This window comes from Neltuma alba, unplaced genomic scaffold, assembly GCF_004799145.2.
Source record: "Neltuma alba isolate B1F8T4 unplaced genomic scaffold, ASM479914v2 tig00013702_pilon, whole genome shotgun sequence".
NCBI lineage: Eukaryota > Viridiplantae > Streptophyta > Magnoliopsida > Fabales > Fabaceae > Neltuma > Neltuma alba.
In genome coordinates, this window is record NW_021637863.1 from 23,668 (window position 1) to 38,360 (window position 14,693).

The 14,693-nt window shown below is 32.4% G+C and overlaps 2 protein-coding genes across 2 annotated transcripts; both read left to right on the forward strand.

Moving 5' to 3' along the window:
- The first annotated feature begins 315 nt into the window (after positions 1-315).
- LOC114738880 (uncharacterized protein At1g28695-like) lies at positions 316-4,107 on the forward strand. The gene is made up of 3 exons (XM_028926947.1): positions 316-387; positions 503-898; positions 3,601-4,107. The coding sequence occupies exons 1-3, from the start codon at positions 316-318 to the stop codon at positions 4,105-4,107; spliced, it is 975 nt and encodes a 324-aa protein (XP_028782780.1).
- Positions 4,108-12,565: 8,458 nt separating this feature from the next.
- Positions 12,566-14,128, forward strand: LOC114738879 (uncharacterized protein At1g28695-like). Its single transcript, XM_028926946.1, has 3 exons — positions 12,566-12,741; positions 12,834-13,199; positions 13,467-14,128. Exons 1-3 carry the CDS (start codon positions 12,598-12,600, stop codon positions 13,971-13,973), a joined length of 1,017 nt encoding a protein of 338 aa, XP_028782779.1. The 5' UTR covers positions 12,566-12,597; the 3' UTR covers positions 13,974-14,128.
- The last annotated feature ends 565 nt before the right edge of the window (positions 14,129-14,693 follow it).

The window sequence follows — 14,693 nt, forward strand, 5'->3', positions numbered from 1 at the left end:
ACTCTTTTCCTTTTTCTTTATATCTTTTCCTTTTCCTCCTTCATTCATCCACATCTTCCTCGTCCAGCTATATATTTATCCACGAATCTAAATGTAAGAAAGAGAATCGCCTTTCTATTTTTCTTTTCCTCTCCTCCTCTTTGAGATCACCAACATTGCATGATCTTTCTACCAAACAACCTCACACTCTGTCTCCAAATTCTCTTCATCGCCACAAAACATCACAGGAAATACCAGAATTTGTAAAGACGCGCCATGGATTATCCCAAACAAACAGTTACCAATTTCTCCATCGTACTGCTATTCCTCATCGGAATGTTTCTCCTGTTTCGGTCGTCTTCTTTCTCTAACCCATTATTCTTGATCCAGAAGTTACCGTCGCACACTGTAAGTTCAACTTTATAATTAAACCTTCTCATCAATTTCTTGCTTCAGAATGAATCACAAGATTCAATCTTTTCCAATGTTCATATAATTTTTCGTGACATTCTTTAATTTTTAGAGTGCCATTGTTGGAAGTCAAGATAATGATCTTGATTCTGCTCTAGCGAAAGCCTCAACGGAGAACAAGACTGTGATAGTGGCTGTCATAAACAAGGCTTATGCAGAACAAGACGTTAATGGCGATACCGTCACCATGTTTGACCTATTTCTGAGCAGTTTCTGGCTTGGAGAAGGCACGAGGTCTCTTCTAGACCATCTTCTGGTGGTCGCCGTCGATCAGACGTCGTATGACCGGTGCAAGTTTCTCCGGCTAAACTGCTTCAAATTGCAAACCGACGGTGTTGATTTCCAAGGCGAGGAATTGTACATGTCACCTGAGTTCATTAAGATGATGTGGAGAAGGACTCTTTTTCTCTTGCAAGTTCTCAAACGAGGATATAACTTCATCTTCACGGTACGTTTCTCTTTCAATTCCTTTATTTTTGGAATTAAATTAATACAGTCACCATCAAAGAGATAGGTCTGTTTTTACTGAAATAACATATTGTTTGATTATTAATTAATTCCGTTTATCAAGTTTTACGGATTGGGTTTTGTGTCTCTTGTGGGGCAATTCAACTGAATGACTAAAATACTATATTTGCTTATGACAAAGCTGTAATTTAAATACAGTTTTAATTTCAGGCCGTATAAGTTCAAAACATACTAAAATCCTTGGAAGTTTGATATAATGGTTTATCTCTATATTTGGGAATCTAATTACTGCTCTTGATTCCTTTGTAGTACGTTCATACGCGTCTTCCTTGAGAGGTTTATATTTATCTGTTTTCTTATTAAATGCAATATATTTCGTTCAGAATTGTTTCCGAAATTCAACAATATAACCTTTAAAGAAAAAAATTATTATTAAGAGTAAACTGTGCTGCCTACGTACGTGTCCTTTGGCTTCTGAACACATAGCTTTTCGTTCTCACACACTTCACTACTGAGACATTTTTGGATTAATTTCTATCGGTTCATTATTTAGTAGGTATCCAGAGCATTATTATTATTAGAAATAATCTGGTAGTAAGGTATTATTATATTATTGTTGTGAATTAAGCTGTCATATTTCTTAAGGTAGTTAAATACAGAATTGACGTGTTTAGAGATACGTATGAATATGAATTAGAGGGGCGTAATTAGCTGTCAATTAATGTTATTGAAACGGTTCTGTGTAATTAATGGGGGGAGCCAAGGGATTAAGACTACTAAATTTCGATGAATTAGAGGGGTGATGGTTAACGATCGTAGTTGATTTATATAGTAAAATGACACGTGAATGGCTTACATTGGAACGTGAAATCTGCATTTAATTTTGGCCAAACACATGCCAGGTCAAGTAATTAATTACATAATTAGATCTTAATGTATAAGAAAACTATTGCGACTTCAGAGTTAATGTTGCTGTTTAAAAAAAAAATCACAATTTGTTTGGTAGTGGTGTTGAATTATCTGGAAAACGTATGAGATTCAATTATCAACATATATTGATTGTATGGATATGTTAAAATTTATATATATTTATTGATTTTTTTATGTATATATTTATATATTTATAAAGTTGAACTTGTATTAATGTTTATGTTTAAATATTCATCTAAATGAATCTCAAACTATTATAACCAAGTTATAAAAGTTGCTATAGCTGTTATTTCTAATATCAAGTAATCAACTTTGTAGTGATGTTCATTAAAATTTTAAAAAAAAAATTAGAGAGGAAATTCCTGAGATGACGAGAGTCAATGGTGATGCATAAATTCCATGGGTTATTTCTATTTAATTGTCCTGCAATAATGTTGTGCATATGACTTGCCTAACTCGGCATAGGATTTTCTTCTATTAGAACCAAGTCTGGTTATTCTCTTTAGACGTGCCTAACATATGGTATTTGTAGGTGTTGAATTAGAAAAATTGGGCATTAATTAAGACAAAAACTCAAAATTTTCTTTTAATCTTGTTTTTGTTGCTTAGCTTACTGTCACATGAGATAATTTGTAATAGGTTAGGTTAACATTAACTACACCTTTAATATGAACTTGAGATAAATGCATAGAGCTGAAAGTATAATTTGTGTTGAAATTTTATTCTTTTATACGAGTCTATACGTGGCATGTACGCGTGCGTGTTTATAGGTTTTTTAATCAATTTGGTCTCAGAAAAAGATCATTTTCATTATCAGTTGTGAGAACAAGTAACAGGTTGAAACGCACGATATTGAATATTGTTTAATCATAGACATTGGAAGTCAAAGGTGTACTCAGTACTCCTAATAATGCTTCTTCGATGTTTGCTTCGGATAGAAAAGTGCGTTTATTGAATTGATTAGCCAATAGAATAATATTTAGAAGAACGAGTCACCCAGAAACTTGAACGAGAAATGCTCGATTATGTTTACGTAACATGGCTGGGTGGCGTACTGTGGAAGAGTTAGTAACGTACGTGCAAATGAATGTTATTTTTTATATTTTAATTCTGATTCTGGGCACAAAGACATACTTTCTTACTACTTCTGGTCCTTAATATAAGATCCAGTTAATTAATTTAAAAAAATTAAGGAAATTATTAAATTACTTAATTATAAAATGTTACATGATCTCTTTAAAATACTTATGTAGATCATCAGATTATATGTCTAAGTGATGCAAATTAGTTTGAAGAAAAACGATAAATATAAAAAGTTTAAAATAATTTAGTAACTTTCTTAATTTTTTCAAATTAGTCAATTGAGTTATATATTAAAGATCGGAGATAGTAAAAATTGCAGCAGATAGCTGATTTATGGAGATTAATGAAGTTAGCTAAGTATTAGTTATTTGTAAAAAAAATTATATGTTGTTTTTATTAACATACTCATTTAGATTATTTGTATTTGGAAACTACCTTATTAACATAAATCCCTTTGTATTTAAGTGTAATAATGTGGATAGTTCAGGAAGAAAGTTACAAATTTGAAAGACAAATTAAATTCAAGTTTTGATCAAGCAAACCTTTCATTACTCTTATATTTAAGATTTGAAGGAGAGATTACCATGAAATGATTATTATTTCTTACTTCTTAGTTATTTGACTCGTTAACTTGTTTGATGTGATCAAATTAAATATTCAATGAAACAGGACACTGATGTGATGTGGCTAAGAAATCCATTCACAAGACTCAGCAACAACACGAACGAGGACTTACAGATCAGTACTGACCGTTACCTTGGAAATCCTCGGTCGGAAAATCACAACATCAACACAGGATTCTACTTTGCTCGATCGAACAACAAGACCATTTCATTGTTTGAAACATGGTACGGTAAGAAGGACAGCTCCAAAGGTCAGAAAGAACAAGACGTGCTTCAAGGTCTCATAAGACAAGGCATAATAAGACAGTTAGGTCTTGGGGTTAGGTTTATGGACACCCTTTACTTCAGTGGGTTTTGTCAAGATAGCAAGGACTTTAGGGCAGTCGCCACCGTGCATGCCAACTGTTGCCGGAGCATCACCGCGAAGATTGCCGACCTTAAGGCCGTCCTCCACGACTGGAAGCTGTTCAGAAAGTTGGAGGCAAGTCAGAGTAATTCGACGACTACTTTGAGGTGGTCGGTTCACCGTGCATGCCGCAGCTCATGGCATTAACTGGACTTGGCCGTATAGATAGTTCACGTTGAATTTTTTTTTTTTTTTTCCCAGCACAGTTCACGTTGAATCTACTCATTATTGTTTCTGGGAAACATTCGAATGTGTTTTACTCATTTTATAATTTACCGTTTTGTTGTAGATGAGAATTATTATTTCTCAGAAAGATTTGAATTTTTCATATGGTGGACATTACGAGCTGATTGATGGTTTTAGAGTAATTATGGTTTAAACATGAGCTTTGTTGTCGATTAAATTTGCTCTTTCTCCCATTTTAATTATCAGAATAAGATAACTAATTTATGAGTATTAAATAGTTAAATTAGTTATTGAAATTTAGTGTATGAAGCAGATTAATCCAAATTTTCTCCATTTTTCTCTTCTCAATAATAGATTTGGATGTGTGGGACAATATTAGACCAATGTATCAATCAATATTAGTATTAATATAAAAGAAATTTTTCTGGGAAAAAAAGTTGTACTATTCATATATTGCAAATAATATAATCCATTTTGTGACTGCTAGCTCACATGAAATACATAAGGGCACACATAACTCTAAAAAAATGACTAGATCGGGCAAAGTTCAATTTATTAGGGCAGTATCATATAATAACTTAGGAAAAATTACTCTGCCTAAAAAAACAATTTAAGAAAACCTACAAAGAACATCCGGATAAAAAATTTAATTATTAACAAACCCTACGAATATGGCCTATTGGCCTATGAATAAAAGGATCTTGGAGAACTCGTATAAAAACATACGGATCAACTGTAAGGTTCTAAAATTGATACGTCAGTATCTCCATGAGTAGTTTTAGATTTTTTTTCCCCCAATTATGTGGCTTAGAATTTAATTCAAACAAATTTTTTAGAGAACCTATTTGCAATTAATTTTCATCCTTGGAATTTATATAAATTTTTCTTATAATTCAATCGAATAAGGTGTTAAAATGTCTTGAAAGTGTTTACTAAAAGGGCCTGTTTAGTTTGAGGGGAGGGTAGGGGAGAGAGGGGTAGGGAAGGGGAGGGGAGGTTTTATTCTCACCTTATTTGGTTTGATTAAAATGGAAGGAAGGGAGGATATTTAATGATCCCTTGTTTGGTTTAAGAAGGGGAGGGAGGGATAGTAATAATCAATTTACCATTTTACCCTTACATATTAGTTTATGTTTTTTATTGATATATTATATAAATTAATTTACATCTTAATTTAAATTATATAATTTAATAAAAATTCAGTCTTATCATGTTAATATGTGTATTAAAAAATTGGTATAGTAATTTTTTATTCTAATTAATATAATAATATATTTAAAATAATCAAATTAACAAATTTTATATGCTCTAAGAAAAATAAAATTTTATTCTCTTTAGGCTATCTTTTTTTCCAGCTTTAAAATATATTTAATAAATAATATATTTATAAAAAAAATTAATTTTATAATATTATAATTTTTTATTTAGATAATTTTTTATTTTTAAATAATTTTTTATAATATATTTTTAATTATAATAATGTATTTTTTTATTTTTTATTTAGGATAATATATTTTTTATTTAAAATAAATATTATAATAATATATTTTATGGATAGAAGTGGAATATTAAAAAGCCTATAAGGGTATAATGGTCCAAAAATTTAGCTCCCCTCCAAAAACCCTCAATTTAGAAGGGAGCTAAAATGGGGAGGGGAGGGGAGGTCCTCTCGAAAATTTTTAACCAAATGAGGGGAGGGGCTCATTTTCCCTCCCCTTCCCTCTAACCAAACAAACCCCAAAGAGCGCCCAGCATTCAAACACCCCCCCCCCCCAAAAAAGTCCTAAAAGTACAATTTCGTAGCAATTTTGCTCCAATTTAACCACGATTTACGTTGACCGTTAATGTTGATTCCAAATGCTTACATGGCAGCCACATGGATTTTGACTTATACACCTCATCGTTGCAACTCATCTTGTCTCCCTTTCTCTCTCCCTCATTAACTCTTTCTCTGAAACCCAAAAACAAAAAGAAAAAGTTCCTTCCTTTCCATCACTCTTACCCGCGGTAGGGCCCCCAATGCAAATAAGAGGCTGGTGCTCTCTAATCTCTGTCTCAGGTCTCGATGACGATTCGGGGCCGAAATAGAGAGGAGCAGGCCTGGAACGAACCGAAGGAAGCACGATTTGCTGCTCATAGCTGTACTTCGTCACCATATGCGATCACTGAAGCTGCGAAGAGGCCACCAATCGGAGACTATTACCGGCGTGGAAGCCGGTTGCTTGACTCGGATATTGCTTCGTTTAGCTAGGTTGTGTTTTGATTTGATTTCTATTAGGGAAGAACTGTATTCTAATTTTACTGGGTTTTGGAGCTTTGGTTAATTTGGTTTGATACCAATTCATAGATTAATTTTGGGGATTAATTTTGGTTTCGAGTAATCGACACCTAATGACTCAATGGGTTGCTCATCTCTGTCCTTTTTTTTTTTTTAATTATGTTCTCCAGTCGTTACTTGTGTTGCTTATCGACGTCATCTTGGTTGGGATGAACAAGGCCGTGTAAGGAGGCTAAAGGTGAGGATGAGCGGTGGGTAGCTGAAGAATACGTATGTTTGATCAGAATCCTTTTACTCTGATCAGAATGACGAGGAGCCGAATGCTGTCGGAGAGAGAGTCGGTACATCGGCGGATTTAGATGGGGAAGAAGCCCATGAAGAAAATAGCACCGATCAAGATGATGATGATGATTACCTGTTAGATGGATAAATTTTGTTGTACCATCCCTTATCCTTAATATGAGCTTATTTAATTTTTATTTTAGTCTTAAATATAAAACTCCAATCCATTTTATCTCTAATATTTATCTATTTTTTTCATAATAGTCCTTATAATAATGGTAGTTTTAGGTAATATACTTGATTAGTAAAGATATTTTAAGAAAGACAACACTTATTTATTACAAATAACTAATTTAAAAATAATTAATTTTCTTAATATACTCAAATTAGTTAACCAATTTTTATATTAAGGAGATGAGGTAGTATTTTATATGGGTGTGTCGATTGATTCTTGGGAGGGAGGGGCTCATGAAGGAAATGATTCTTGGGGTTCATTAAGGGTCAACTTTACCAAGGAGTTATTTGTTCCCCATTTGATCGGAATTGGTAATACTCTTCAAAAGCTTTTTGCATTGAATATTTTTCCTTGTTTGGTGGTTTCTAAGAATTAGTTTCTTGCTAAGGAGAAGCTTTTTGCTGTTCTTTTGTTTATGGATTAGACTCGTTTGTTTCTGAGCATTGAGCATTAGCAGCTGCTCTATCATGATACCCACTATTATTTCTTTTTCTTCTTCTCTTTATTTTTTTTAAAGGCTGGGTGCTGATTATCTGGATTGTGCATCTGATTCTTTCTCATTATTGATTGTTTTGTGATTGGTGTTTTCATGGACGATGAACAAGGAGACTGTGCCGAGAGCGGGGAGTGTGATGTTGAGGTGTAATTTTTTTTGGGGGGGGGGAGTTTTGTCAACTGCAATATTAAGTGCCATGTGGTGATGAGGTGGCATTTTTAGTTACCACGTGTTCTTAACAGTCAAAGTAAACGATAAAAAAAGGGTTTTGGGTAAAATTACTACAAAATTATACTTGTAGGACATATTTGAGCTGAAGGAAATAATATAGACAGAGAAAGGACACGTATCAGGTCAGTGCAGTATCCTGACTACTAGAGGCCTGATAGAATGGCACAACAGATACACCAAAGAGAGGAGAAGAGAACACCGGAAAGCTCAACGGTTTGGGTGAAGAGAATGGGTGGAGGTACTTCCTATTTATAGGGCCAGTGTGGTCCTTGTTTCAGGAAGGCACAATCTCCTTTATTTATTGTAGGATAATATTTTGATTCTACAATCGATAATTAATATCTGATTATTTCTCTCCAATCAATCAAGTACTTAATGCTTGATTGAATATTTCCTAATCAATCATTTATTGTTTCTGATTTGTAATTAATTTTCTTGATCTCAGAGATTCTCTTCTTTTGGATCAAGTAGTTTGACTCATCAAGGGCGGACTCAGGCCCAATATCTAACATGAGCAAAAAAAAAAAAACCTTTATGAGGGAGTGAACACTTCCAAAGCAGGAGGTGTTTGGCAACTTCCAAACCATGGTTTCAGAAGCACTTTTCCGCAAAACGAGACAAATTCCTTCACATATTTACTTCGTAAACCGTAAAAGCACGTTTGAAACCATGGTTTGGTTTTTATCCAAACACCCCCTTAGTATCTTATTTCTAATTTAATTGGTACCTCAGCCACACCCATTTTACTTTCGTCACAAAGTTTTTTTTTTTTAAATGGCCAATTCAGTTACAAAGTCTTTACAGTTAAATATTTTTTTGACAACTTCATACAACTCAAAAAATTCAAAATTATTGTTAAGACTAAAGTGTATACTTTAGTCATTTAATTTTATATAAAGTTTTAATTTGATCTCTTAACTTTAAAAAGCATATTTTCAATCCTTTAACTCTGAGGGTTTGTTTGGTTGGAGGGGAGGGGAGGGGAGGGAAAATGAGCCCCTCCTCTCATTTAGTTAAAATTTTGGAGGGGAGCCAAATTTTTGGACCATTATACTCTTATAGACTTTTTAATATTCCACTTCTACCCATAAAATATATTATTATAATTTTATTTCAAATAAAATATATTATCCTAAGTAAAAATATAAAAAAAATACATTATTATAATTAAAAATATATTATAAAAATTATTTAAAAATAAAAAATTATAATATTATAAAATAATTGTTTTTTATAAATATATTATTTATCAAATATATTTTAAAGCTGGAAAAAAAGATAGCCTAAAGAGAACAAAATTTCATTTTTCTTAGAGCATATAAAATTTGTTAATTTGATTATTTTAAATATATTATTATATTAATTAGAATAAAAAATTACTGTACCAATTTTTTAATACACATATTAACATGATAAGACTGAATTTTTATTAAATTATATAATTTAAATTAAGATGTAAATTAATTTATATAATATATCAATAAAAAGCATAAACTAATATGTAAGGGTAAAATGGTAAATTGATTATTACTATCCCTCCCCTCCCCTCCCCTCCCCTCACCAAACAAGGGATAATTAAATATCCTCTCCTCCCTTCCTTTTTAATCAAACCAAACAAGGTGAGGATAAAACCTCTTCTTCCCTTTCCTACCCCACCCTCCCCTCCCTCTCCTACCCTCCCCTCAAACCAAACAGGCCCTGAATGTGCTAGTCTTAAGTGATGATTTTTTGTACTAATTATTGTTTTTTTAATTGAACTTGATATATTAGCATTTGAGAATGTTTTATTAGTATTTAAGATTTCAATATCATCATTTTTTGTTAACAATCTTAGGGACTAATATCATACTTTTTAAAGTTAATGGAGCAAATTAAAATTTTATATAAAGTTAAAGGAATAAAAATATATATTAGCACGTTGTTAATGAAATTCATTAAACTGCGTAAATAGTTGTCTTAGGGATTAACCCAAAAAAAAACAATATTTAATAAAAAATAATCGATACTTTGGACATTTTGTGGAGTAGCATTATTGGATGAATCTTTGTAAATATAATTTCATTTCTATAGATTTTTCAACAACTAATTTTTTTTATTCTTGAAAACACAAACTTCAGCCGCAAAAATAAAGTCACAAATTTTCTTCCTTCTCTAAAATAATCAATTCATTAATAGTACAAGAAATTAGATCAATTTAAGATTTTTTTATACTAAAATAAATTCTTTTTGGGCAGATATATAAGTGTAACTGTGTAAGATGCTAATTGCTACTAAGATCAAAAGAGGATATTTTCAATTAAAATATTTAATTGAATTTCGCCCAATTTTTTGTGCTAAATTATCTCATATAGGGGACAAGGAAGAAACCTCCAAATTAATGCCCTGTTTATTTCTGTTTTCTGTTTTTATATTTTTAAACTAGTTTTATAAAATTATTTTTTAAAATAAGTTTTAGAAAAAATATATATTTTGGATAATTGTTCTAAAAATTGCATTTGAAAACAAAAAAACCATAAAAATTTGTTTGAAATAATTGTTCTTAAAATCAACTTGGGTAACGAACAAAAGGTGAGAGACAGAACGGAGAGTGCAGCGATGACGGATGGAGTCAAAAGACTGGGAAACAACACAGACAAACACGAGAAAAAGTAACAAAGTAGGAAGCACAAAAAGGAGAATAAGTAGAAATAACAAGACAGAACCCAAAAAAAAAATACTCCTCCTATCTTTAATATAAGACCTATTTAACTAATTTGATTAGATTAAGGAAGTTAGGTAAGTTAGTTAATTATAAGAAAAGTGACACATTTTTCTTAAGACACCATAATCATCTTTCTTAATACCCCTCTCCTTCTTCTACTTGATTATGGTTGAGGGAGTATCTATAGGGGTAATTTAGAGAAAATTAATAAATATAAGAAATGGGTCTTATATTTAGAATCAAAACCAACTCAAGAATTGGGTTCTATATTAAGGACCGGAGGAGTATAAAACATATAAAAGTTGTTTTAAGTTTTTTGGTTTTAAAAAAGATTTCTTTTTTCTTTTGGAAAATTTAATTTAAAAGTCGTTACAGTTTGGTTGGATTTTGAATCAGGCACCTGGACTTTCTTTTCCCTTTATATTAGTTCCTTTTAGCTTTCTACGATTATATTCCTCAGTCCTTACCGTTAGATATGATTAACACCGTTAAAAATTTCCACTAGTCAGCATGTTTGACGAAGCTCTGCTCTTTCCTTCAACGTCATTTCCTTCCCCATCTTTAGACCGACCTCCTTCCTACCATTCCATAAATACCTTCCCTTCCTCGGTTGCAAAGTCAAGGACGTAATAAAATTTAGGGACCTAATTGATAAAAATCTAATCAAATTATAAGGTCCTTTAAATTAATTTTCTCTTTTTTGTTTCACAAAATACTTAATTAAAAATTTAACAACTAAATAAGTTTTTTTTTGTCATTAAAAACAAAGAATTGTTTCGAACATAAGAAAACAAACAGGCCTTAAGATTCCATCATTTACATGAATGCGAGAAAGTTGGCGTGTGATTAAATTCCTATCTAGTTGACTTAGTCAATGCCCCAATTTTCACTCTAGCAAACATGGTTAATGGTCCAATCCATCTTTGCTTTATGTGCTTTAAATGTGCGTATTGGTGGGTGTTTCTGAAATGGTTGCTTAGTCATACGGCAGCCACGCAAAATTATCGGAAGAAATATCAGCAGCATGTGTGTGTATATATATATATGCTTCTCTTCTCCTATTTATATTTACAATGCAATTCTAACATGTATTTCACAAAAAGAGAGAAAAATCTTAATTAAATTTCAATAATTTTATCTTCAAATTTGATAATTTTTCAAATTTTTTCTATTTAATTTTATATCGATTACTTATTTTCACAAATAGTAAATGAATGATAAATTGTATATTTTTTTAAAAATTTAATAATGTGAATTATAAATATGACTCCAAAAACATTATTTCTCTACCTCATAAAAGGATCAAATGAATATATAATAAATTTCATCAAAGACTGGCTCCGATAAACATTATTCCTTGGAGTCCCTAATATACAGGAGCTAGTTGGAATGTTAAATTTGGTTTTAAATATAACATCTGAATAACCTTTATTTCTTATATTTATATAATTTCTTTCAAAGTAATTTACCTAATTTTATGTCTCATATTTATATATAACTTTAAAAAGATTATGTATCGCATTTGTCATAATTAATTAATTAATTAATTTTATTTTTTTAATCTACTTAAATAACTTAAGTAGCTGTTCTAATTAAGATTAGATGGAGTAGTGAATGCAATTTGCTGAGGAGTGAAATTTTGATTAACTCTTACTACATCCGATCCTTAATATAAAAGCTAGTTGATTAATTTGATTAGATTAAGAAAATTTGTTAAGTTAGTTATTGTAATAAATAAGTAATTTTTTTAAAAATATCGCTGCTAATTATATGCATTAGTTAGAACTATCATTAGATAAAATGTTTAATAAGTGCACTACCATAAGAACTACTTTTAAAAAAATAGATAAATATAAACAAACAATTGATTAAAATTTTATATTTAAAATTAAATTAAAAATCAAACTAATTTTTATATTGAAAACAAAGATAGTATACTTTATGAAATTTCAATGAATTGTCTATTTCAAAACATTGACGCCACTTGGAGCCCATGGGAAGGCTTGGCCTAAAAAGGACAATAGGAAAAGTTATCCCGAAAAGTTAAACCGACTTGTTAAAGAAAAGTACCGGTGAGCCCCACATATTAAATGGGACCCTCCGCATAAAGGAAATTCGTGGTCAAGAAACTTATATCCGTACAAAGGAAAATTCGATCAACTGCGTTCTATATGTTCAACTCGCCTTCTCTTCCGCCATAGCCAAAAAGCAAATTTTCTTGGATATCTATGCAGGCGCATCTCATGGATCCTGTCAAAAAGAATCCTGGGAATTTCGCCGTCGTACTGCTGTTCTTGATGGGAGTTCTTTTTCTGTTCCGGCCTCCTTCTTTCTCTAGTCCGGTTCTGATCCAGAAACCACCATCAGAAAAAGTAAGTTCAACATCACATATGCTTCAGAATGAATCAAAAGATCCAGTCTTTCTTTAATCTAATTGTTTTTTTCCCTGACGTTACTGTAACAGTTGCTTGAATCTGCTTTGGCTAAAGCGTCCATGGAAGACAAGACTGTGATAGTGACGTTCATGAACAAGGCTTATGCAGAAGCAGAAGTTAATGGAGACACCTCTATGTTTGACCTATTCCTGACCAGTTTCTGGCTAGGAGAAGGAACGAGGTCTCTTGTTGACCACCTTCTGGTTGTTGCCGCCGACCAGACGGCGTATGATCGGTGCCGGTTTCGCCGGCTGAACTGCTTCAGATTGGAAACGGAGGGTTTTGATTTTGAAGGGGAGAAATTGTTCATGTCTGCTGATTTTATTAACATGATGTGGAGAAGGACTCTCTTTCTCTTGCGAGTTCTCAAACAAGGATACAGCTTCATCTTCACGGCACGAGTTTCCTTTCTTCTCTTCTCATTTCTTTTTTTAGTTTCTCTGGATATTTTTCCGTAGGCTACATTTATCGTCAGTAATTTAGTATAAACAAATTAATCAAGTCCACGTCTACTTGATGTATAAATCAGTTTTTGCTGAAATAATATATACTATACCTCTAATATAATGTTTTTTTTTTTTTCACAGAACAATCCATTTCTGATATCTCTATGCAAATTAATTAACTGGTACAATGTTTGATCTGAATATTCAATGAAACAGGATGCTGATGTGATGTGGCTGAGAAATCCGTTCACAAGACTTAGCACCGACAGTAATGAGGACTTACAGATCAGTACTGACAGGTACCTAGGAGATCCATGGTCGGAAAAGCATGATATCAACACAGGATTCTACTTCGTTCGATCCAACAAGAAGACCATTTCATTGTTCGAAGCATGGTACAGCAAGAAGGACAATTCCAAAGGTCAAAAGGAACAAGACGTGCTTCAGGATCTCATAAGACATGGCATAACTAGACAGTTGGGAGTTCGAGTTAGGTTCATAGATAGTCTTTACTTTAGTGGGTTTTGTCAGGATAGCAAGGACTTTAAAGCAGTCACCACCGTTCACGCCAACTGTTGCCGGAGCATCACCGCCAAGATCGCCGACCTTAAGGCCGTCCTCGGAGATTGGAAACGGTTCAAAATGTTGGAGGCAAGTAAGAGCAATTTGACCAACACTGTTGAGTGGTCGGCTCACCATAAATGCAGCAAGTCCTGGAATTAACAAGTGATATATATGTATATATAGTTCTGTTGAATCTGCTTGTAGTTTAGAGGAACATGGTGAAACAGATGTTTGGGAATCAGGAGAAATCCATAGAAATGTTTTAGAACTGTTCGATAAAATTTAATCCAATTTAATCTGGGAAATCGTATATATTCTGATGAAAACTTTTACTTTGCAAGACTCCCATCCCCAATATTAGGTCATATGGTATTCAAGGCACTATATATAGATCGGCACATATCCCAGCAGGATTCGAAACTTAGGCCATAAGTTATTGAAATTTGAATTTTCTTCATTGTCTTTTTTTTTTCCCCCTTTTTTCCAATAACCCAAGTTTTGTTATTTTATTACGTACTGGACGTCTTTCCGCTTCCAATGAGTTTTCATGTGAACTCGGGCCAGAATCAGTTAGGCCCAACTATTTTTAAGCCCAGTTAGCATAGCCTTATAGGGAGTAAATGCCTTTATGCTGATTACAGAGACTGTTGTTCCTATATTTTTCTTTTTGTTTTAGAGTATCCTTCTGCTGGAGACAATTTATATCAGGAAAAAAATAATAGGACGGAAGACGCATCCTTGGCTGAACAAATTAATATCCTTATGAGCCAAGAGAAAACCCACAAAGATAAGAAATACCAACGCTAAGATCAAAGATGATCGGAGAATTAAAGAAGAAAGCCAATGTGATGCACCGTCTCACAGAGAGAGAGAGAGAGA

Coding starts and splice junctions, on each gene's coding strand:
- LOC114738880 (XM_028926947.1), top strand. CDS start 316: ATGTTTCTCCTGTTTCGGTCGTCTTCTTTCTCTAACCCATTATTCTTG. Junction 388..502: donor AGAAGTTACCGTCGCACACT/GTAAGTTCAACT, acceptor TTTAATTTTTAG/AGTGCCATTGTTGGAAGTCA. Junction 899..3,600: donor GATATAACTTCATCTTCACG/GTACGTTTCTCT, acceptor TCAATGAAACAG/GACACTGATGTGATGTGGCT.
- LOC114738879 (XM_028926946.1), top strand. CDS start 12,598: ATGCAGGCGCATCTCATGGATCCTGTCAAAAAGAATCCTGGGAATTTC. Junction 12,742..12,833: donor AGAAACCACCATCAGAAAAA/GTAAGTTCAACA, acceptor TTACTGTAACAG/TTGCTTGAATCTGCTTTGGC. Junction 13,200..13,466: donor GATACAGCTTCATCTTCACG/GCACGAGTTTCC, acceptor TCAATGAAACAG/GATGCTGATGTGATGTGGCT.